Source organism: Canis lupus, chromosome 25, assembly GCF_048164855.1.
Source record: "Canis lupus baileyi chromosome 25, mCanLup2.hap1, whole genome shotgun sequence".
Classification (NCBI taxonomy): domain Eukaryota; kingdom Metazoa; phylum Chordata; class Mammalia; order Carnivora; family Canidae; genus Canis; species Canis lupus.
The window spans coordinates 42,699,237-42,724,431 of record NC_132862.1 but is presented as its reverse complement, the minus strand read 5'-3'; the positions used below and the strand labels follow the sequence as shown (position 1 = coordinate 42,724,431).

The 25,195-nt window shown below is 44.1% G+C and overlaps 1 protein-coding gene across 10 annotated transcripts in view; it reads left to right on the top strand.

Moving 5' to 3' along the window:
* Positions 1-17,294: 17,294 nt before the first annotated feature.
* The window catches only part of SLC6A13 (solute carrier family 6 member 13), a 36,095-nt gene continuing 28,194 nt past the window's right edge, over positions 17,295-25,195 (top strand). For 3 of the 10 annotated variants that reach the window (XR_012017838.1, XM_072799379.1, XM_072799375.1), the window contains exons 1-2: positions 17,295-17,427; positions 19,758-19,964. Coding sequence is in view for 6 of the 10 variants with exons in the window: in XM_072799379.1 (XP_072655480.1) it covers positions 19,763-19,964 (202 nt within the window). In the remaining 4 variants the exon portion in view is untranslated. Of the gene's footprint in view, positions 17,428-19,757; positions 19,965-21,271; positions 21,424-21,930; positions 22,066-25,195 lie in introns of those variants that run through there. The other 7 variants (XM_072799376.1, XM_072799382.1, XM_072799377.1 and 4 more) reach the window with 7 other exon arrangements.

The window sequence follows — 25,195 nt, the reverse complement described above, 5'->3', positions numbered from 1 at the left end:
GTAGGCTGCTGAATACTACTGAGTATCTGCTACTGACTGGTAGCACCACAGATTGACTCAAGTAGGTGAGTTCTCAAAGACCCAGTAGTCCAGCAATCTCTTGCATTTTTGAAGACTGTTTCCTACTTACTCCATTGTCAAGTCCCCACCTGCCATCTCTTCCCTCAGCAGAGGCCTACCCTCCCTAAGCCTGACTTGAGCAAATTGAAGCTAACAGGAGAGCTCTAAAGTTTCTCTAGTCACCTATACCATCAGCATCTTAAAGTGGTTTCATCAGAGGCACTTCTCTATGCCCTTTGGATGCCCTAATTCACTTTCAATTACCACTTACCACTTTTAGTCAGATGTTTCCCAAATCAATATCACCTGCCTGTGCTTGCTGGCTTTGCTCCTTAATCAATTGTCTGGTAAGCATTTCTATTTGTATTATTTTAATCACTCTAAATTCATGTCAAAAACCAAACTTTTCCTTCCACCCTCAAACCACTTTCTCTTCATTACTTCCAAAAAGAATAAGTGCCCAAACCCAAATTCTGTGAAGCATCCTATATTCTTTTTGACCCCTCCCTTCCTGTATGCAATTATCTCTTCTGTTCCCATTGTGATGCATTAACTCCAGCCCTCCTCAGTTTTCACCTGGGTTTCTGCACTAGTCTTTTAGTCTTGTCAATCTAGTTTATCTTGGAAATTACTAGAATGAACTGTCTAAAGAGCCAGTCTGTTCAACACATTGTCCTAAGAAAAAACAAAACCTCCAAAAAACAACCGACATTATCCTGTAGAATCTGCCCCATTTACCATTCTAAGATCCATTTCCATACACACCCTCAGTCACTGCTTCAGACACAGATGTTCCTTTCCTAGGTTTTTTCTGGAATGGTCTTTTAGCTCATTCTCAAGATGCCAGTTTAAATGCTACCTCTTCAGAGGCCCCTTGCTCTCTCAACAGCTTGTTTACTCCCTTGTGGGACTTGGCAACGTGTGACATAATTGTTGATAAGTTCTATGAGGGCAGGACCTTTTTTCCTTCATCTCTTTATACCCAGCAACTAGAAGAATCCCCCACATATGGTAAACATTCAATAAATGAATGAATGTTGTTTCCTGCCTTTGTTCCTCCCTATATGTTGTTCTCTCTCAATTTATCGTACTCTAAGTCTGGGCTGCCATGTCCTCATCCGTACTTTTCCTTACTTCCTCCTGTTAAAGAAAAAAATTCAACTGAGTAAATTTGAAGGTCTAATTGGCTTTATTAAAAGATTCATGAGGGGGCAGTATCCTATCGAGCGAGGGGAGCTCTGAGAACCTGTACAAAATGGAAATTTTTATAGGAAGGAGAGTGGGAAATTAGCAAAAGAAAGATTATTTCAAACTAGGTCACTTTCTCTTAGGGGGAAGAGCAGGAGGTCTCAGGCTGACTACCAGTTCTTTTGGGGAGGAGGATAGAGAGGGCCCGTGTGACAGATTACTTCATTGGTGCTCACCAGAAAATAACTGACTAAGACCACATCTCTGGGGAAGTTGAAACTGCAATTAGGTTAGGTATTAAGCCCTAGTATAGTGATTAGGCCTGACATAAGTGACTCCATGTTGGGTCTGTGATTGTCTTTTGAACACTCCTCGTTCTTCAAAATTCAGCTCATCCCCAAAACTCTTCTGAGAAGTCTTTCAGATTAATCCTTTCCTCCTCATCTGATTTAGATGTCCTTTCATGGAGCTGATAGCATTTAGATTATACAGTGGTTACAAAGTGTGGTCTCTGGATCAGCAGTATCAGCAACACCTGGGAGTGTGTTAGAAATGCAAATTCTTGGGCCCTACCCCAGACATCTTACTGGGGGTGGGGCTCACACCCTGCATCTTAACAGCCCCTCCAGGTTGTGATGCTTGCAGAAATTTGAGAACTGCTAGACTGTATCATAATCAATACATTTATATCTCCAGCTTCTAGCTCAATGCCTAGAACAAGTTTATTGTAAAGATCTTCTTAGAACTAAAATCCATCTTCCTGTAGCCTCATACATCAATCCTGATTCTTTTGAGGATATGAAAAACTAGTTTTAACTGCCTCTGTTTGGCAAACCTTTCAATATTTGACAATGACCATTATTTCTACCTCCCCAACCCTCATTGTCAGTCTTCTGGCTTAATATATTAATTCTCATGTGCTATGACTTTGAGTCTCTTCAAACTCAAACTCATTGGATTTATCTGCACCAAGTCCAACTTCATATCCCTCCTCCATTCAGTGGAACAAATCTTTTCTGCTTCTTAAAGAAATAGAAATTTCCAAATCTTATCACATCTATTTCTATGTGTTCTAAGTTCCTTGACCCTACTGGTAATTCTTTTCTGAACACATTCCAAATTGTTCATATCCTTTTTAATGTCTATGCAAAACATTCTTTTTAATCTTTAAACTATAATTCTGGAGGGAGGAATCAAATTTCCTTGAATTTTCTAATTCAAAAGATTCACAGTATGCATAGCCAAGAGGCTTGGCAAATTTGTTTCCTCTCCATACATTTTCTTGTCTTCTGTAGCCTCATGTTTTTGGAGGCTAGCCAGCAAAAACTGCTGTACTTTCCATTTCTAATTTTCATTCACAAATATGGGAATGTGAGGTTTCCCTCATCATTGAATTTGCACTTTTGTCTTTTCTGTGTATCCTGAGAGTTTCTATTTTGTTTTTAGGGATGCTTTAGTTGGGAGTTTTATAAACTGATTTCTTGATATGTGTTAATAAAAGATAGGAGACAAGGGACTGGAAGCAGAATTCAGAATTTTAAAATTTCCCACCCAAGTTTGTAAATTAATAGTAATTCCTTCCCCAGGTAGTCAGATTTCCATATCTGCTACTGATAGGTGATTCCTATATATTTACTTGCCTATAGACCTTTTTATACCTCAGCAAGGGCATAGTCAGTGCTGGCTCTGTGTGTTGTTTTGCAGTTCTTTTCTGGGGAATATTTAATATTCTGCCTTAAGTTCTAGATATGTATGCACATATATACATATATCCTAAATCATGTCTTAGAATAACATAGCCCTAACATTTCCAGGCATCCGAATGTCAACTTTTTTATGCTTCTCCTGCCAATACAGTAGCATCTAAATCATTTCTAAAACATGGCTAATGCTTGCATGAAAAATGTGTCTGGAAATATTATGTATAAATAGCCTAGTTCCACTCTTGTTTTTTCTAATATTTCTAATTAAGCTATCATTGTACAGTCAATATTTGTTTACCAAGCAAAGCTTTGTCTGGTTTGTGGGATGTGTTGAGACTGTGGGAGATGATGAATGGACAGGTGAGGGGAGGAGATACTATGGTGAGTTCACATGATATTGCCGGGTTTGAAGGTGTTCTCTGTTAAGCTATGTTTGTCCATAGTTGTATCTGCACCCTCTCTGCTTTGCAGGGAAGGGGAGAGGAAAGAGAAAAACAATTGCTTTCATTAAAGAACAGGGATTTGATAACTAAGGTCATGATAAAGAACAGATTTTTTTTTAAGATTTTATTTATTTATTCATGAGAGAGAAGCAGAGACATAGGCAGAGAGAGAAGCATGCAGGGAGCCTGATGTGGATGATCTCAGGGTCCTAGGTTTGAGTCCTGCATGGGGGCTCCCTGATGCTCAGTGAAGAGCCTGCCTCTCCCTCTCTCCCTTCACCCCACTCATGCTCTCTCTCTCTCTCTTTTCCTCTATCTCTTTTTTTCCCAAGATTTTATTTATTTATTCATGACAGACACAGAAAGGCAGAGACAAGAGAAGCAGGCTCCATGCAAAGAGCCCAATATAGGACTCAATCCCAGGACTCCAGTATCACCCCCTGAGCTGAAGGCAGATGCTCAACCACTGAGCCACCCAGGTATCCCTCTTTTTCTCTGTCTCAAATAAATAAATAAAATCTTTAAAATAAAAATAGTGTTAGAATATTTTGGTGTGTTTATAGAAGAAGCTGGAATGACATGTGAAAAACTCTGGCATTAGGACCTAACAGAAACTAAGGTATAAGATGCTCCCTCTTCCCCCCTCACCCCTCTTTTTAAGGTACTCCTTCTAAACAAGAAGCATTGCTTTTCTGGCTACAAAAAGAACTGAAGCCCATTGCCAAAGCAACTGTAGGTTCTGGTCCAGAGAGCAGACTGAAAGAGGCGGCAGGAGGGGCAGAGCAGAGTCATTATCACGGTTCAGGTGCAAATAGAGATCTATGAAACTCAGTATAGGGGTGCATACTACAGGTTGAAACTCAATCTAATAGGCCTACCACAGGGAGAGAGGAAATCCACAGCCTGTCACAAGAGAAGGACACTGTGAGTACAAAATAGAAGTGGAAGAATAGTGAGTGATCCATGTTCACAGGGCACAAGGTGAAACCATATGCTATATCTTTAAAGTAGCATCAGAGCCTCCTAGAGCAGAAAGCCAGCAAAGATTCTTCTTGAATTCATGTCTAAAAAATGTTCTCAGATTGAAATTACTAAACAAGATAGTGTTTATGCTAACTTGGGAAGCTGTGTTCAGGGGTTGATGCAAGTTTTGCAGGACCTGACGTTTTGGCAATTGTGGCAGGCCCTCTTTATGAAAAGTAGTGAAAGATTAAGGATTTAAAACTGGGCACAGAGGATTGAAAGGCACCTATGCAAGTGAGGGGCCCTGAAACATTAATTTAATGGTATATCTATCTCTGCTGGGTGAGGCAGAAGGATCCGGGGGAGCCTCGAACTCGAATCCAACTCTGTCACTTAGTAGCTTTGGAATCTTGGGCATTTACTTCTCTCTGAAGCTCTCTGAGGCTTACCTATAAAATGAGGATAATACCAATATCTCTGGTTTGTCAGTACAGCCTATATAAGAGACTAGATGTTAAAGTGCCTAGCTCAGTGCTATAACTGCTGATATTGATGACAGTGGTTTTTTTGTTTTGTTTTTTTTCCCTAGCACTTGTAGTTTATTCTTTTTTATGACTCTTTTAATTTTTAAAATATTTTCTTTAAATTCAATTTGCCAACATATGGTATAACACCCAGTGCTCATCCCGTCAAGTGCCCCCATCAGTACCCGTCACCTAGTCACCCCACGCCCCCGCCCACCTCCCCTTCCACGACCCCTTGTTCGTTTCCCAGAGTTAGGAGTCTCTCATGATTTGTCTCCCTCTCTAATTTTTCCCCACTCATTTTCCCTCCTTTCCCCTTTAATCCCTTTCACTATTTCTTATATTCTGTATGAGTGAAACCATGTGATGATTGTCCTTCTCTGATGGACTGACTTCACTCAGCATAATACCCTCCAGGTCCATCCACTTCGAAGCAAATGGTGGGTATTCACCGTTTCTAATGGCTGAGGAATATCCCATTGTATACATAGACCACAGCTTCTTTATCCATTCATCTGTCAGTGGGCACCGAGGCTCCTTCCACAGTTTGGCTACTGTGGACATTGCTGCTAGAAACCCTGGGGTGCAGGTGTCCTGCCGTTTCACTGCATCTGTATCTTTGGGGTAAATCCCCAGCAGTGCAATTGCTGGGTCGTAGGGCAGATCTTTTTAACTCTGAGGAACCTCCCCACAGTTTTCCAGAGTGGCTGCACCAGTTCACATTCCCACCAACAGTGCAAGAGGGTTCCCCTTTCTCCACATCCTCTCCAACATTTGTTGTTTCCTGTCTTGTTAATGTTCCCCATTCTCACTGGTGTGAGGTGGGATCTCATTGTGGTTTTGACTTGTATTTCCCTGATGGCCAGTGATGCGGGGCATTTTCTCATGTGCTTGTTGGCCATGTCTATGTCTTCCTCTGTGAGATTTCTGTTCATGTTTTTTGCCCATTTCATGATTGGATTGTTTGTTTCTTGGGTGTTGAGTTTAATAAGTTCTTTATAGATCTTGGATACTAGTCCTTCATCTGATACATCATTTGCAAATATCTTCTCCCATTATGTAGGTTGTATTTTAGTTTTGTTAACTGTTTCTTTTGCTGCGCAGAAGCTTCTTATCTTGATGAAGTCCCAATAATTCATTTTTGCTTTTGTTTCCCTTGCCTTCATGAATGTATCTTGTAAGAAGTTGCTGTGGCCAAGTTCAAAAAGGGTGTTGCCTGTGTTCTTCTCTAGGATTTTGATGTAATCTTGTTTCACATTTAGATCTTTCATCCATTTTGACTTTCTCTTTGTGTCTGGTGTAAGAGAATGGTCTAGTTTCCTTCTTCTGCACATGGCTGTCCAATGTTCCCAGCACCATTTATTGAAGAGACTGTCCTTTTTCCAGTGGATAGTCTTTCCTGCTTTGTCGAATATTAGTTGACCATTAGTTGAGGGTTGGGATCCCTGGGTGGCTCAGCGGTTCAGCACCGCCTTGGGCCCAGAGCCTGATCCTGGAGTCCTGGGATCAAGTCCCACGTCGGGCTCCTTGCATGGAGCCTGCCTCCCCCTCCGCCCGTGTCTCTGCCTCTCTCTCTCTCTCTCTCTCTCTCTCTCTCTCTCTGTATCTCTCACAAATAAATAAATTTTAAAAAAAAGTTGAGGGTCCACTTCTGGATTCTCTATTCTGTTCCACTGATCTATGTGTCTGTTTTTGTGCCAGTACCACACTGTCTTGATGACCACAGCTTTGTAGTACAACCTGAAATCTGGCATTGTGATGTCCCCAGCTCTGGTTTTCTTTTTCAACATTCACCTGGCTATTCGGGGTCTTTTCTGATTCCACACAAATCTTAAGATGATTTGTTCCAACTCTCTGAAGAAAGTCCATGGTATTTTGATAGGGATTGCACTGAACATGTAAATTGCCCTGGGTAGCATTGACATTTTCACAATATTAATTCTTCCAATCCATGAGCATGTAATATTTTTCCATCTCTTTGTGTCTTCTTCAATTTCTTTCAGAAGTGTTCTATAGTTTTTAGGGTATAGATCCTTTACCTCCTTGGTTAGGTTTATTCCTAGGTATCTTATTGATGACAGTGTTGATGACGAATATTGCTAATATTGATGACGTTGTGGTGCTAAGTTTTGACAGGTACAGTTGTTGATAAAGAGGTGAACACTGATTATTCTGGTCATTCTTGTTTTAGAGCTCTATTTTTTTTAAAGACTTTATTCATGACAGACACAGAGAGAGAGAGGCAGAGACACAGGCAGAGGGAGAAGCAGGCTCCTCGCATGGAGCCCAATGTGGGACTCGATCCTGGTACTCTGGGATCACTCCCTGAGCCGAAGGTGGATGCTCAACCGCTGAGCCACCCAGGCGTCCCTAGAGCTCTAATTCTTAAAGATAGAGGTATGTGTGTCTTTGACTCATTTAAATGTTTCAAGGATCTGCTGAGCTGACTGAGACTGTTTCTATATTTAAGAGATGGCACTGCATTGTCTTAGAAAAGCTGTCTTTCTAGTGGTGCTAGGTCTAGACTGTAATCTGTAATCATTGACATCCGAATTGGGAAAATAATATCTCTTGGAATGACTGGAGCTTCCAGGAGAAAGAACTGTGGGCAGATGGGATAGAGAATCACAAAAAAGAAAAAAAAGAAAAGAAAAGAAAAGAAAAGAAAAAAGAAAGAAAAGAAAAGAATCATCAGACTGGCTCTCTATTTTCTTTTTTTTTTTTTAATTTTTATTTATTTATGATAGTCACACACAGAGAGAGAGAGAGAGGCAGAGACACAGGCAGAGGGAGAAGCAGGCTCCATGCACCGGGAACCCGATGTGGGATTCGATCCCGGATCTCCGGGATCGCGCCCTGGGCCAAAGGCAGGCGCCAAACCGCTGCGCCACCCAGGGATCCCTGGCTCTCTATTTTCTATTATAGCCTGAGGTCAGCTCTGGAAGATTCAGAGCTGAATTGAAACCTTGAGATGATCCAGTCTTAACCATCTGAGTTCACATATGAGCAACTAAGTCCTAGAAAGGTGAAGTAGAGCCTTCAAGGCTGTGTGGCTAATTAGAGTCATTTCTAGGACTAGGATCTTGGACTTCTGGTTCTAGGTTATCCGTTTTTTCCGTCACACTGAAATTTGTTCTTCCCTCATTCTGCATTTATGCCCTTTCCTTTTGCCTCCTCTGCACACCCACCATTGGTCACCTGGAAAAACTTAACCACCCAATCCTAACAGTCACTTCAATTGCTGGATTCCTTGATTGGTGGAAACCAAGAATTGAGTCAGCAATGCAGAGCCACTATGGAAGCAAACAACTGGAACCAGTCAATGGCAATATGGCATGGTGGAATCAGGAGGAAGTTTTGGGCACTCTGGCTTGCAGAGATGTTAAGAGCCTGGAGAGCATCCAGAGGACAGCAGTAAAAACAGTGGGTGGAGTTAGAAAGGAGAACTCTTAGAAAAGATAAAAGGAATTGTGATTATTTATCTTGGAGAAGAAAAGGCTAAGCGTGGCTTTGAAAAAGAGTTTCAGGGCGGCAGGGGTGGGGGGTGGCGGGGGTGGCGGGGGAGTGGGTGGTGGTGGCGGGCGAGGCTCAGCAGTTTAGTGCTGCCTTCAGCCCGGGGCCTGGTCCTGGAGACCTGGGATCGAGTCCCATGTCGGACTCCCTGCATGGAGCCTGCTTCTCCCTCTGCCTGTGTCTCTGCCTCTCTTGTGTCTCTCATTAATAAAATTTGTAAAAAATGAAAAAGAGTTTCAAATATAAGGCCAGTTGTAGTACGTCCTCCCTGAGAATAGAATGAGAAGATGATGGCAGGAAGAGGATTTTGGCTACAGAGGTCTTCAATGTGCGCTGCCCATTAGAATCATCTGGGGAGCTTTTTAAAAAAGTCTATGGCCAAGGGATACCTGGGTGGCTCAGTGAAGTGTCTGCCTTTGGCTCAGGTCATGATCCTGGGGTCCTGAGACGAGCCCATGTGGGGCTCCCTGCTCAGTGGGGAGTCTGCTTCTCTTTCTCCCTCTCCCTCTGCCCCTCCACCTGCTTGTGTGTACATTCCTTCTCTCAAATAAATAAAATCTGGAAAAAAAAAAAAAAAAGAGAAGCCAATGGCACTTCAGAATAATGAAATCAGAATCTTTAGGGTTGGGAGCCAAACGTTAGGAATTTTTTTTATTTTTAAGATTTTATCTATTTATTCATGGGAGACAGAGAGAGAAAGAGGCACAGACACAGGCAGAGGGAGAAGCAGGCTCCATGTAGGGAGCCCCACACGGGACTCAACCCCGGGTCTCCAGGATCAGGCCCCAGGCTGAAGGCAACGCTAAACCACTGAGCCACACAGGCTGCCCCAGGAGTTTTTAAGATGTTTTCCAGGTGAGCCCAATGGGAAAACAAGGTTAAGAACGTGGGCTAAGAGTGAAGATAAAAGCTCCTTTCCTGCTAAGGGTGATGTGATTTGGGAGGGGACCCTAAGTGGAGGGTGTGGTCTTCCTACTTGGAAATGCTTTAAATATATAATAGGCCCTTAGCTTCTTGGGGTGTAGATAGATAGACAGCTACATCTGTACAGGTAGCTGTCTATATCTACATCTGTCTGTCTCTAAATCCCTTAGAGATAGGGTTTGATGTGGTAGCCTTCTTCAGATGTAGTAGTTCTCAACCCTGGTTGTGCATCAAGTTTATCTTTGTGAGAATCAAGATCACATTGTAGAGCTTTAAAAATACAGAGATCTCTGGGTCCCACCCCAGAAGATTGAATCAAAATCTCTTAGGTGGGACCCAGACTATAAATTTATGTATTTTATATATACACATATATATATAGTTAAATATAGCTATCTATAAATTTATACAGCTCTATGGGTAATTCTGATGTACAGTCCATGTTGGGAATCACTTTCTAGGGAAGGATCACACCTCCTGATTTCCTAGTTTAGCAGCACCTCTCATTAACATCTGCTCTGAGTAAGACATTGCAGATTTTGATGGCATTAACTTTGCCTTGAAAAACACCCAGGGCTGTGTGCGTGGGAAGAAATGTATGTTCACTTCTGGTTGCCTCCTTTCCCAGTTAACACACATGTTAACCTGAAGTGGAAGCCTGGCAAGCAATCAATCAGTAGACATGCACCAAGAACATCCTATGTGTCTAACACTATGTATTCTCTCTCTCTCTCTCTCTCTTTAACACTATGTATTCTTTGAGAATAGAGAAAACTGAGATTTTTTTTCCTTTTAAGGAGTTCACAAACCCTTGCATTGGAAGTGATTAGGAAACACACACAAGAGACTAACTTGAATGAAATGGTATAGACTGCTGAGGCGCTTGTGTGGTGCAGTCGGTTAAGCATCCGATTCTTGTTTCGGCTGAGGTTATGATCTCAGGGTCATGAGATGGAGCCCCGTGTTAGACTCTGTGCTCAGTGGGGACTCTGCTTGAGGTTCTCTCTCTCCCTCTGCCCCTGCCCCTCCCACTCGTGCTCTCTTGCCCACACACACCCTCTCTCTCAAATAAATAAATCTTTAAATGGTTCTGCCCCAGAAGTCCAGTTCTGATGAGCACTTTATGGAAAGCGTGGGATTTGAGCTGGCCTTGAACAGGTAGAATTGGGAAAGTGTGGATGAGGGAGAGTAGACCACACGAGGCGGGCACGATAGGACATCTCTGGGGACTTTGAGGGAAAAACGCTCTGTGATCGTGTTGGAAAAGAGGCAAAGACACAAACAGTGTCCAGATCACAAGAAACGACCACACCCCCCTGTGTGCTGGCTAACACACGGCCGCCTCCTGGCCAGTTCCAGCTTCACGTTCTTCCTGCTTTCTAGATAAAATGTATTAAGAGATCCGATTGTAGAATTATCTCTGCTTCCTAAGAGCACCCAATCCAGAGCAAAGCTCTGCTTCCTGGACCCTCCTCAAAATCACCTAACACAAAATCATTTTTTAAAAATTTATTTATTCACGAGAGACACAGAGAGGGATGCAGAGAGACAGGCAGAGGGAGAAGCAGGCTCCCTGTGGAGAGCCTAATGTGGGACTCCATCCCAGGATCCCGGGGTCATGGCCTGAGCCAAAGGCAGATGCTCAACCACTGAGCCACCCAGGTGTCCCAACACGAATTCATTTTGTAACGAATCCTTCCTAACCCTGTTGCTGAGACCTCCCACAGTTCCTACAGTGTGTTCCCCCTTCTGCGGTGAGTAGTTGACCTATTTAACTACAGGTGTGTCCTGATGTCTTTGGCTGGTGGACTTTGAACCAATACCGTTTGAATGGGCCCCGCTCTTTCCTAGTTTGGGGGGACAAGGGCAGAGGAGAGCCGTACCATCATGCTCCCTTTGGGGTCCCCTCTCCCTCTGGACGAGGAAAAGAGTCATCAGCAGTGAGAGACCAGATTCTGGGTGCAGCCTCCAGTTCCATATCCATCAGCTAAGTGATCAGTGCATCCATATATGTTCTTGCCTGTCAAAATAAACTCCTGTGGTGCTATTCAATAATGTTTAGCATAAAGGACTGCCCAAAGGTTGAAATAGTTTATTTTACACATGGTCACTCTGCCCTAATCTCTCACCATAGCTCTGGGCTGTATGTAGCATTAGGGTGTGGAAGCCATGTGGAAAATTTCTCCTTTCACTCAGAGCCCCTTATTCCTCCCTGTTAATCAGCCTAGAGTTTCCTGCTGAGACTAGTTACATAAATGTTGCAAACTCCCCTCTCTGTGTAGTCTGAGGATCAAATGAGAAACCAGGGAAACAGGGATCAGAAGAAACTGGATACAATTGGAAAAGAACAATTTCCTGGGGTGAAAGAGAAAGGTTAGGATTTTTTCCTTCCTTGGTAGGGAAGGCAGAGTAGTGGGGGAGGATTGTAAACACATCTGTATAGAAGACTGCCTCTAATTAGATTGTTAAAAATATTCTTCAGGTCTGATGAAATTTTGGGTGAAGAATTTTTTCTTGTCATTTCATTACTCACCATTTTTCTAAGAAAGCTGTGTTTAACCCCATGGGCTGGCAATCACCCAAATAAACACAAGCTGTGATTGGTAGCCTTTTTCTTGTCTTTTTTTTTTTTTCCTGGAGTTAAAGTGTAGCCTGGTAGTTGGGAAGTAGTGGACTTTGAACTCTTACAAGCCTGAGTTCAAATTCTGCCTCTACCATTTTCTACTTACGTGACCTTGAGAAAGTCATTTGCTTCTCCCTAAGTCTATAGTTTCTCATTTTTGAGTAGTCACACCAGCAGTCTCTGTTGTGGTATCTCTCCCGATTGGATGGGGGCCCCCAAATGTGGGGCAACCTGCTTGGTTGGAAGCCAGCATCGCATGAGGTGAAAGAGTTCATCCGAGGCAGAACAAAGGAGATAGATGATTCATGAGGACCAAAGATGGGGCAAGGGAGCTGGGGGCAGGCCAGCAGAGGAGACGATGTGTGGGAAGAGGTCGTGGGTGGGGGCTGTATTTGAGAGGGAAGGGTGAGGAGGTATGGGAATGTATGGCATTCTCCTTTTTTGGTACCTGTGTCCGTGTGTCAGTAACCCATTGGTCAGCGGGAACTTATGGAGATTTTGGAGTGGGTCCCCTGATGGGCCTGTCTTCAGCCAGGGGATTGGGGTCACTCTAGGCCCTTCTACCTTACTCAGGCTTCCATTTTTCAAGCCTGTTGACCCAAAGCGGCCTCTACATCCACTTCGTAGGATTATTCTGAGGGTAGAATGAGATGGTGCATGTATAATACTTAGCACATTGCGAATGGCACGTTGGAAGTGCCCAATAAAATTAGTAATGGTGATGACTGAGATTAATATTCTCTGTCATAAGTTGTATTTCTTTTAAGACCTTGGGATTGTAGAATTTAGGCTATCCTACCCAGCACAAGTGTGGGTCTTGTGCTATCAAACACAGCACAAGAGAAGAGTCATCAGTGTTTTCAGGACACCTGTGTTCCCAGTGCTTTTTCCAACAGGGTCAAGGACATGGACAACAATAGTCAGGGAGCAAATCATGATCTTTGAAAAAACCCTTTTTATTTTAATTAATTTTAGACTTGAGGAAATGTTGCAAAAATAGCGCAGTTTCCATTATACTCCTAATGTTAACATCTTAGTCATAGAATGGTTGTCAGAATAGGAACATAACATAGCGCCGTCAACCTAAAGGCTTTCTTCATGTGCCAGCTTTTACACTAATGGCCCTTTTCTGTTCTAGCATCCTGTCTAGGACCCTAGGTAGGATCCCAGGGTACATGAGAGCATTATTTCCCCTCTGTCTTCTGTGGCCTAAAACAGTTCCTGCCTCCTTGTCCTTCATGGCCTTGATGTTTCTGAGGAATAGCAGTCAGTTATTTTGTCCGGGTTTGTCTTAAATTTCTTCATGACTGAACTGCTTTTTTGGCAGAAATGTGGTTGTGTTTTTCTTAGTATATCATCTCCTGTGGTTCATGATATGGATAGTAATATGTCATTTTTAAAAAATATTTTATTTATTTATTCATGAGAGACACAGAGAGAGACACAGACACAGGCAGAGGGAGAAGCAGGCTCCCTGCAGGGAGTCCAATGCGGAACTCTATCCCAGGACCCTGGGATCATGCCCTGAGCCAAAGGCAGACGTTCAACCACTGAGCCACCCAGGCACCCCAGTGACACATTTTATTACTAGAGATGGTAGCCTTGGTCATTTGGCTATGGTGGTTTCTATCTGATGTCTACATCATGAAGTTACTATCTCTTTATAATTAATAAATATCTTGGGGGAGATACTTTGAGACTATGTAAACTTCCTACACACTAATTTTACCATTCATTGGTGGATCTTGTCTCCAACAATCATTACAGTGGTATTTGTCTAATGGTTAGTTTCTATTTCTTGCTTTCCTTCTACTTTTATTAATTGTGAATGTCCTTTCTCCCCCATTTATTTACTTAATTGGTTATTTATTTATATTAGCACGGACCTATGAATATATTTCATTCTTTGGGTTGAAATCTGGTATCATTCTTATTCATTTTGTTGCTCAGATCGTTCCAGTTTTACAAATCATAATTTTAGTTTATTCTACTTGTTCCTTTCCTCCTTTTCAGTGTGATATTTGAAAAGAACTGAAAAAGTCAATAGGAAAAAAAAAAGAAAAAGTCAATAGGTTCCTCACCCCTGTGGTTAAATAAAACTATGCCTATTAGTTTTTAAAAAGATTTTATTTATTTATTTGAGAAAGAGGGAGTGAGCAAGAGCATGAGTGAGGGTGGGGGCAGGCGATGAAGTGGCAGAAGAGAAGCAGGCTCCCCACTGAGCAGGGAGCCTGATGTGGGGCTTGATCCTGGGACCCTGGGATCATGACCTGAGCTGAAGGCAAATGCTTAACTGACTGAGCCACCCAGGTGCCCCTATGCCTATTAATTTGAAGATCTCCACCAGTTCCTTTATCACCTCATTCCAGTGTTGAAACTGGTATTCCTCAGAAATACTCTTTTCGAAATGAATCACACTCCTAATATTTATTTGCCCTGTGCCACCCCTAGTAAAGACAAAATTGCTGGGGGGATTATATCATGGCATATCGGCATCTAAATATGCCTGGGGTCAATTGGATAGAAGCCAAGATCTACCAGACTGCTTTCTCCATGGTTCACTTTATTTCGTACATCCTTTTTGGGGAGTGCCTCCTTCAGTTATCCTACCAGTCTAAGGTGAGTCTTAAAACTTATGCAGCCTTTTGAGTGAAAACTCTTGAATTAATTCTAATTCTAGTGTTACCTATTCCCAGGTTTCCTGACCCAGGAGGCCGAAGGATGATGGTGATGTGAAGTAGAAACAAGGCTAGTCCTGCCTGAGTTGTGCTAAACCCCAGACAGGGAGTTGTGAGGAATTGTCATAAACACTCGTTTACCAGTGGTTCTCAAACTTTTTAAAACTTTGGTCAACCTAAACATGGCAAAAGACCTACAGCATGAAATCCTACTTTACGGAGAAAGAGATTGGGGGTAACAAAGATTTGGAGAGGAATAAAATAGCAATCAAAATGGTAATATGTAGGGGTCCCTGGCAGGCTTGGTCAGTGGAGTGTGTGGCTCTTGATCTCGGGGTGTTAAGTTTGAGCCACCGCATGGTGAGTATAGAGATCACTTGAAAATAAAATCTTAAAAAAAAAAAAAAAGGTAATGTGTAGGTGGTTATGTAAAAACAATAAGATCAACTAGCAAGACCAAACATTCCTTAATACAAGGGCAGCAATTCTAAATAACCCTAATACAAGTCTAAACCAACTCAGCCTGCTCCTGACGATGCCCTGATCACTGAGAGTCTTCCATGGAAGCTGAGAACCCCAATTTTTGCACATAGAGGGCAGAGGAGGGGCTGTGCAGCATAGCTAAAGGCTTGATGGTGTCCTAACTTCGAATACTATACAGATATCTGAGGCCTTGGTAAATCCAGTTATCTGGTCATTCCAGAGCAAAATCACTAGAGTTTCTAATGCTTACAGGTCAATTACTAGGTCATTAGTGCCACCTGATGGTAAGTAAAAACAGAAATTAATAGCATTGCCTTTGAAAATAAACTTTTTGACTGAGTTTGTAACCTTTCTCAGAGAACGCTGTTGGTCTCTTGTTTAATCATTAAATAAAATGGAGGGACTAGAAGGGGAAGCTGAAACACAGTAATAATAATCTCTGCGAGGCTCCCTGGGTGGCCTTTTTAATTTGTTTATTTGTTGTTAAGATTTATTTATTTATTTCAGAGAGAGAGAGAGGGAGAGAGAGGGCAAGCTGAGCTGGGAGCCAGAGGCAGGGCTGTACTCCAGGACTCAGATCTTTACCTGAGTTGAATCCAAGCTGCGGCTTAACCTACTGAGCCCCCCAGGAGCCCCTCTCTGGGTATTATCATGATGTGCTTCCCTGCCCTGGAGGCGGATGAGGGCTGAGAGAGATAGAAACTGTTAGAATCAGTGAATTTGCCTTCTTTTCCACTCCTTTGCGTCCTTTCAGGCACATGCATCCACCCCTACCCTCGCCCCCATCCCCTGACTCCGTTTCCGCCCAGCTTTGCTCAGGGGTCTCCCAATCTCATCTTTGCTCTCTGTGAATGATTTTTTAAGGATAAATACCAGCTATTATTCAAAGGCTTGCTATGTGTTAGGCCCTTCACATATACCTATCGTCTCCTGAAATCTTACTCAACCCTGCGAGGAAAGGAGTATGTGCCCCTTTTTTATAGGTTTCTTGAAAACAATGTTTTTGAGCAAAAAGGTCACAAAGTGAAAAGCCACCGGGGCTGCTGCCTCTATCCTGCCAGCTCTTTCACTTAGGATGAGTCTGGGGCTTTGCTTTGTTTTAAAGCTTAACACTTTCTTTTCCCTATTGGTTAAAAAAATTATTTTTAAAAATCAATTCTAGCACATTATTTAACAATCCAAACAATCCCAAAGCTTCAAAAGCAGAAGTGAAAAATGTCCCTGACTTCACGTTTTACTTCCTGGCCCCAACACTACGGTCCAAATAGAACGCGTATTAATTGTTTAGTGAATATTTTTTCAAAGTTTTCAGCATATATATAAATGTGTGTGCGTGGGGCATCTGGGTGGCTCAGTCAGTTAAGCCTCTGACTTGGGCTTAGGTCATAATCTCAAGGTTGTGGGCCGTGGTCAGTTGTGGGTCATGATCTCAGGGTCATGAAATCAAGCCCTAGCTTTGCACCTGCACCAGGGCGAGTCTCCCTGCTCAGTGGGGAGTCTGGTTCTCCCTCTCTCCTCTCCCTACTTGTGCTCTCTCTCTCAAATAAATGAATAAAATCTGAAAAAAAAAATTTTGTGTGTGTATGTGTGTGCCCTAGGAAGTTTTTCTGACTTCTCAGATTTCTGTAATTTATGTATCTTTTTTTTTCTGACATAAGTTTTCTTTTATTGAATTCTGTGCATAATAATCTTGCCAGTGAAACAAAAAGTAAAAAATAAAAAAAAGATAATACGTACAACCTGCAAAAATGATTGATATTCTTTCATTCCATTAATGTATCTTTTTATTGAGGTATAGTTGACTCACAACATGACATTAGTTTCAGGTGCCCCCACGTATCTTTATTCTTAATCACAGTCCACACTAAATCGTAAACTGCAAAAGGATAAGAGAAATGTGTGTTCAATCTAAATGGCACCCAACTAAAGGAGCACCTATTCCTGATGGGAGTATAGGAGACCTGGAACTGGAAAAAGGGTGAAAGATGGGATCCTTCTAGGGAGACCCTGAGGCTGCCAGAGGGAAGAGCTCGTGAACCCTGGGGAAGACAGCTTGCTGCCCAGCCTCACAAGCAACTGGCCTGACCTGCCAGGGTGTGCTCACACTCCCCAGGCTGTGAAATCACTCGCGTGTGAGTTGTCTGGTGCTCAGGGGAGGGAACAGTGGGGTGGGGTGGCAGGAGGCGGAATGTGGGCTGGGCCAAGTTTAGAATTACAAGTGCGGCAGAGGAGTTGGAACCGCACTTTAAATAGCCAGCACCTTCCCCTTCCCCCTTAGATAATTCTTCTCCCCCTGACTGGACCTCTGGCAGCAACTGCACTAAGGTTTGTAACATTTTCTTCTCTCTCTCTCTCTTCTGTTTCTAGGTCTCAGACTACAGGTTGGCAAGATCATAGGACTTACAACGAAAGGATTTTTTGACCCTCCTAGAAAATATTTTTCTGCCACTTATGTGTGCATATGCAAAGACTAGATGCTATATTCTTGGGGTTTCTGAAGCTTCAGTGGCTGTTGGCTTGAGGGACCATGTGATTTAGAGGAAGAAAACCCCAGATTGAAAGGAAAGAAAGGAAGGCTTGCTTCTCTGTGAGATGAGACAATGAACAACTCTTGGCAAGACTGAAAGAAAATAAAAAATTGAATGCCTGTTGTTCTACTAAGTGCTTTATTATATATACATCGCCTCACTTAGTCCTTCTCACTTTTACAGACGAGTGAACTGAGGCTCAGAGTAGTTAATTCACTTCCCTGGAGTCAGACAGCGAGTGGTACAGCACAGAACTAAGATCTGTGCCCGGTTTGTCTGACTGCATGGCTCATGACCTTTTAACTGCAGTTTCTGAGAAGCAGTACCCTGAGGATGAAGGAGTGGAGGAAAATGGCCTTCCACCATAGGAAGACACCCATCAGATGGTAAAGGGAAGCTCTGAACCAGCATAAGACGTAGACAAGCTTCTTGAAAGGGCTGAGGAACCTTCTTGGGACCAGCTGGTTGGGTTTTCTCCTTTTCAGCTCACAATCTTTGGAGCCTATTCCCCAATGTACCAAATAAGCAAAGGTTCCTACTGTTCCTTGACTTTCTCTGTGACTTTTTAAATCCCTAAGGTAGCCCCTTGGGAGAGGCAGAGCCATTGGAGAGTCTGGCCAGATGGGGCTTGCAGTGAGAAAGTTTGTTAGCATGAATTTTTCTTGAGGCATATGAAAAAGTCCATGTGTCTCCTTCTCCAGAAAAGGGACCACTGTATAAAATCAGGAGAGAGTCATCAGAAGATGCTTATTGAGACATGCTGATAAACCTGGGTAGCCAATGTAATGGAGAGATTTAATTGAAAGAGCAGGGACAGAGTGGGTTCAAGTCCTGCCTATGCCTTTGACTTGCTGTATGGCAGCAGACATGTCACTTAGCCTCTCTGAGCTGAAGCTTCCTTATTTACAAAGCAGAATTAATACTGCTTACCTTTCAGGGTGGTTGTGTGGAATAAATGAAACAAATATATGTAAAGCACTTAATAGTAGTTGCTCACTAAGTGTGAACAATACCCAATCTTCTCTTCAATCCCAATAAGAGTCTAGAATAGGGCAGTGAAGCATTTGGAACTATGGCTCTTTATTCATTTCATGTTGTCTTCTCTACCATAATAGATTCCTACATGTATCATCACCAAAAAAGAAAAAGATCTTTCTCTTACGTTGACTTTAGAGAGACATGGAAGGATAGTGGAAAGATAAGCCTATCTTATTCAGAATTCCAGGGCCCCATTCAGCCTCTCTCATTCCTTTGGAAGGATTTTTTTTTAAAGTTGCTTCTATTTTAATATTTCGAAATATATCATGTTCTTTGATGAAAATGTAGAAAATAGAAATAAGGAAAATATTTCTATAATCCAACCACGGAGAGAGAAACATTTTGGTGGATATCCCAATCTTTCAGTGTGTACACTTTGCAAAATATTTCCCAAGCATAATCATATCATATATACTATTTTATAACTTCTCACTTCACATATTTGTGAACACTTTCATTTCATTACACATTCTTCTGCAACACAATTTTTAATGATTGTAGAATAGTCCACTCTATGCACGTGCCATAATTTACTCACCTATCTACCATTTTGGAACATTTATATACATTCTCATTTTTTGCTGTTGTACACAATGAACATCCTCAATGCCAAATCAGGCACAGTGATTTCCCTAGAGTAAATTCCTATGAGGGAAATTGCTGGCCTCAAGGATCCTTTCCTGGCCTCAGTGTCCCCAGCATACAGGACACTGAAACTGAAGCACACACTAATGTACGCAAAGCGAGTCATTGGCCAGCAGGGAGAACTTAGACAACCTGGGGCCACGTGAATTCTTCCACAGCCACAAGCCCCAACCCGAGACGACCTGCCTAGGGGAAGCAGGGTCTGTACCTTGGTATCGATGCTTTCTTCCTGAACAGGAAAGGAATATACATTCTCGGCAGCTCTCACTCAGCCTTTACTAATAAGGGGTGCTAACTAAGGAGGACACGGGTCTGCAGGCAAGGGGGTTGGAATCTTTTTTCTTCCAGCGCACTTATTCCCTTGGGGAATTTGCTGGTGACGGAAGGGGAAGGCTTTTTTCCCAGGGTTCCAAGCAGTAACCGAGCCCGCTGCTTGTTTTCCAGGTGGGATGGATAGCAGGGTCTCGAGCACCACCAGTAATGGAGAGACAAAGGCCGCGTACCCAGTCATGGAAAAGGCAAAGGGAGAGGGCACTCTGGAGCGGGGACACTGGAACAACAAGATGGAGTTTGTGCTGTCAGTGGCTGGGGAGATCATTGGCCTGGGCAACGTCTGGAGGTTTCCCTATCTCTGCTACAAAAATGGGGGAGGTGAGAGCCACTGCGCCACCCCACCCATCCCTGGAAGGAGGATGTCTCCATCTCCTGCGCTTACTGCCCCTCTGGGGAGTGCTGGGGGTACATAGAATGCTGGAGTCAGAAAGACCAGTCCAAGTCAGTCAGGACACTGCAGGAGGCTGAGATCTAGACAGATTGCCTGACTTTCCCAGGGGTTTCTCTAGACTGGTATGGCATCATAAGAATATGAACATAGGTTTGGAACCAGATGGATCAGAGTTTGGACTCTGGCTCTGCTGCCTAATCTCTGTGTAATCTTGGGCAAATTCTTTAAGCCCCTAGAGCCTCAACTGCTCTTCCTGTAAATTAAGATAGTAGTACCTGCCTTTCAAGTTGTTATAAGGATTAGAGGTATGTATGTAAAGTGCTTAATAAATGGCAGCTATGTGGAAGATGACGTTGCTACTGAACTGTCCTGTGGTCATGAGACTCCTTAATCTGTGTCTTCCTGTGCTCTCCCCCAGGCACCATGATGTTCCGTAAGCCAATCATTACCCAACCCCTCCGGTGTCATAACCTTTGATACTAGTGGCTCTTCCTTAAAAATTTCCCACTGAACGTGTGTGTCTATGTGGTATTACCTCTAACTCTTTCCTAGGTCTTTACTGGCTTCTCAATCCCCCCACCCCATTCCAGCCCCCCAGGGTAACTCTGCTCTCCCACAGTAATGGAGTTAATTTCCCACCAGTAACTCACTTTCAGGGCAACCCAGACCTCTGTGGGAGAGCTTGGAGGGATTTCTCAGATACTGAGGCATTCTGGCTGAGGAGTGGGTTAGGATGGGTTTGCTTGTCCATGGGTAAAGCTTATGGGTGTTGGGGATCCCAAATCTGGTTTGGAAGTGAGGCTGCAGTTAGGGTGAAGGAAGGGGAAATGCGGAGGTAGATCACATGGGAAAATGCTGAGGGCAGTAGTTATTTTGTGGGCTGCAAGGATTGGAGGATACCCTAATGTAACACCTACCCTTTTTCAGGGGAGTAGGAGCCTCTAAACACATGGAGCTCTGTCTCCCAGTGGGTTTGGGTGGTGGAGGTGGGAAGGCTGGGTGGGGGTGGGGACAGGGGTGCTCTAAAGCCCTGGAGCCCTATTCTCAGGATTGTGGCAATTGGAGGACTGGCCTTGGAGTTGGAAGTTAATGTGAATATTTCCAGAGGGGTGGGTATGGGCTGGTATGTCCTTTCTCCCCAAGGATTTCTGGCCAGCAGCCTGAAATCACAGGACTTTGTCCCGTGTGCACTATGAGGGAAGGAAGGAGGCCTTCCCACTTCCACCCTAGCATTAGACACTGCACATGCTTCCCTTCAGTGAACTGGCTGGAGGGACAAGGCTGGTCCAGGGCAGAGGAGGAGTCTGGGGCTATGCTCGACACTGGGACTCTGTACCTGGAGCCTAGTAACCAGCTTAGCCCCTCACATGGCAGGAAGATTAGGAGGTGAGCAGCTTTCCCCAAGCCTCTCTGGAATTGGGTAAAGGTTGGCCTGGGTATTAGCCCGAGGGGCACGAAGAGGTGGGAGGGAGTGATTTGTGGGTTTGGCGCAAAACCAGTGGGCTGAGGAAGGGGAAGCAAAGGGAACTGTGATCAGGAGCGGTGGGGGGTGTGGGCTCACCCTTTTGAGGGGAGCTTGTCAGGCAGTGTCTGTATCGATCTGAGCTCTGCCTCAGGGCTCTGTAGTAAATTTGTGCAGGTCCAGAAGTGTGTGACACCGTCTTGGGTGGAAATGCAGACCCAGGAAGAGTATCAGGCCCCTGGCTCTTGCCATGGTTTTGTGAGGGAAGAGATGGGTGTGGCGGCCTGTGGCTGCTTCCTCCCTGGATGGAGCCTGCCTTTCAGCATGCTGATTCTGACTGAGAATGGAAATGTTTTTAGGGGTCCTGGACCCAGTCAAACTTTCTGTTTAATCCCTAACACTACCACCCATAGTCTCTTCCCTTGATCAAGTGCAGGGCTTTAGGACTCCTCTTTTCCTTGATGGATGACAGCTTTGGAGCTAGAGGCTGATGCCCAGGTTTGCTCTGAAGGCCATGAGTCACCCAGGGCCACTGAGTGAATTAATGGAAAGCCTCCTCTGCCAAGGTAAGGGGGACTAACCGAGGAAATGTGTAGTCATGAGAGGAACCTAGACATGCCCAGTTTTTGGTGTTCCCAGCAATTTTACCTTTCTGGCCTCACCCAGTTCTCCTTGCCTCCCAGAAAAGTAAGCTCCTACAGAGAATGGGCTCCAACGTTGTTACTTCTCCTCCTCCTCCTCCTCCTCCTCCTCCTCCTCCTCCTCCTCCTCCTTCTTCTTCTTCTTCTTCTTCTTCTTCTTCAAGATTTTATTTATTTATTTATTTATGAGAGACACACAGAGAGAGGCAGAGACACAGGCAGAGGGAGAAGCAGGCTCCATGCAGGGAGCCCAACGTGGGACTTGATCTCAGGTCTCCAGGATCCCGCCCTGGGCTGAAGGTGGCACTAAACCGCTGAGCCACCGGGGCTGCCCCCCAACGCTTCTTCTTCTCACCTTCTTGTCTATCAAGGAACAGTGCCTCTTTCTGACAGGACACTTTACTACAATGGGGGGCAGGAAGGCAGGGAGAATGGAGACCACTTACATTGATTTGACCCTGTTTCCTCCTGGTTTAGTGATCTTATTTAAACCCATGGTTCTCCAACTGGAACTTGGACTCCCAGGTGATGAGAGGAATGTTTTGAGCAAGTTCTGGAGAAGGATGTTGGGTACTCTGGGGTGTACCATGCTCAGGTAATGGACACTATTGGTCTGCTTCTGGGCCCTCTCTTCAACCTCTTAGCCTTAACAGCCACTTCTGTGCTTGGGGCAAGGCGAGAGGATAAAGCAGGCACCTTATTATCAATATTTGTTCAATGGTGAAATCAGAGATGAAAAAGTCCCCAAGACATACTTTTATTTCTCATCTTAAAATACAAATGATGTCTTCTTTGGTTCCTTCCAGCTTTAACATTTGTTAGATCCAATTTGAAGTGAGTTCTAGACCAGAGAAAGGGCTGATGCAAGAATAGGATAGAAAAGCAGGTAAACAGTTAAACACTATGGTTGAAAACCAGAGAAGCTAAGAAAGTGGATATAAGAAAGCCCATCTAAAATCAAAAGCAACTAGCAGGCTTCTCAGGGAGATGAATGTGAGCCATGCTTGCTTTAGTCATCACCTGGTTGAGCGCTCTCCCTGCTGTCCAGGACCTTAGTGGCCAATCCAACCCCTGAAAAAGCTTTCTGGAGTCTCCAATCTCTGCCAGTTGCCCTAGCACACAGCCCACCAAGCCCCTGCCCTGACTGTGTCATTCAACAGCAATTACTGGGTACATACCATTTGCCCAGAATTCTTTTAAGTTGTAGGGATATATCTAGAAACAAAACAGAACGATTCCCTGTCCTTGTGGGGCTTACATTCTAGAGGAGGGAGACAGTACAATAAACAAACTGCATAAGAAAATTATACAGTGTATCAGAAGTTAATGAGTACTATGGAAAAAGACCAAGTGGAGCTGGGTAAAAGGGACCAGGAGGGGGTGTGTAGGGTGTGGACACCAATAACATTTGAGCAGAGGTTTGCCAGGAGTGAGAGAGTTGGCTGTGTGGATATTGAAGGTAAAAGTGCTCCAAGCAGAGGACACAAAAGATTTAGGAGTCATAGAGCAAGAGGCTGACTGGCTTGTTTGGGGAGTTGCAAGGAGGGGAGTAAATAGAAGCTGAGGTCAGAGAAGTAAATAGGACGAGGGTGGCACATCATGTAGGTCCTTGTCAGTTATTGTGAGACTTTGGCTTTTGCTCTAGTGACATGGGGAGACAGGGCAGGGTTTTGAGCAGGAGCAGCATGATCTTACCTTTTAAAATAATCTTTTTGGCTGCTGTTGAGAACTGATTGTACAAGAGTCAGGGCAGAAGCAGACCAGTGACAAGGCTGAAAATTTTAGTCATCCTTGATTCCTTCCCACCCTCACACCCTGTGCCCCACCAAACTGTTGGATCTACCTAAATACTCAGATTCTGAGTGCTTCCGAACATCAGTCTTCAGCTAGGGTCACTGCACCCTGGCTGCCAATGGACTGAGTTCCTTAACGTGGGGACTAAAGACCTCCCATGATGTTTGCAGCATCTGACACTTCTTGTCACCTCCACTGCTACTGCCTGGTCTTAGTGGTCTGAGGGTTGTAGCCTGATCGCTGTGAAGGAAAGACTTGCCCTTTACTGCAATGTGGATGGTCATGAGAGGAGCAGGTTTTAGGAAGAAAAGAAGGAGTTGAGTTTGGGGAGCAATGACTTGAGATATCTATTAGGTATCCAAGTGGAGATGTCGACTAGGCAGTAAAACATGTGAGTCCAGAGTCCATGAGAGAGATGTGGACAGGAGATACAAATTTGAGAGTGATTAGCATTTTCATGGTGAGAAGAGAGCATAGGAGTGGAGGGAAGAGGAGGGACCAGCAGGAGACATAGAAGAAGAAACCAGTACAGAAGGGTGACAACCAGGACAGTGAAGTGTTTTGGGAGGCAAGGAAAGAGATGATGTCAGGGAGGCCGGACAGACAATGGCAACACATGCTGCAGGTAGGGTAGAAAGATACAGGGGAGAGTGGGGTGTTGGTGTGGGTGGTGTGGAGGCCATTGGTGACCTTGCAGGAGCAGTCGCAGCGGGATGCCAGGGCAAAGACTGCTTGTAGCTGGTTCAAGATGATGGGGAGGAAAAGACTCAGAAATAGGAAATATGGGTTATTTGGGCAAAACTCGGGAGTGGGTGAAGTACGCATCTGCTCTGTGTTCTCCCTCTGGGCTAGGAAGAAGCCAGAATGAGTGCTGCATGGTAGTGACAGTGTGCTCCGTGGTGCATCCGGTGGTGGTGGGGATGGGGCTCCTGCCGAAGACTCTGCACCTGTGAACTCTTTCTCAAGCTCTCCACCCTCAGCTCCCTGGAGGGAAAAGCAAGCATAGCAAACATGACCTTCCCCGGGGGCTTGACCCCTAAAGCTCTAGCTTTGAAAAGGCTCTTGATAACCCCAAAGGCCTGATGTTGGGGGAAGGTGGTAGGAAAGGGCTTTGGTAATAGGATTCAAATCTGCCAGGAGGGAATTTAAATTACTTGCCCACCAATCTCAGCCCAGATCAGAACACATCATCTGTCATCCCCTCTATACCTCATTTCTTTTTTTTTTTTTAAGATTTTATTTATGTATTGTTTTTAAGATT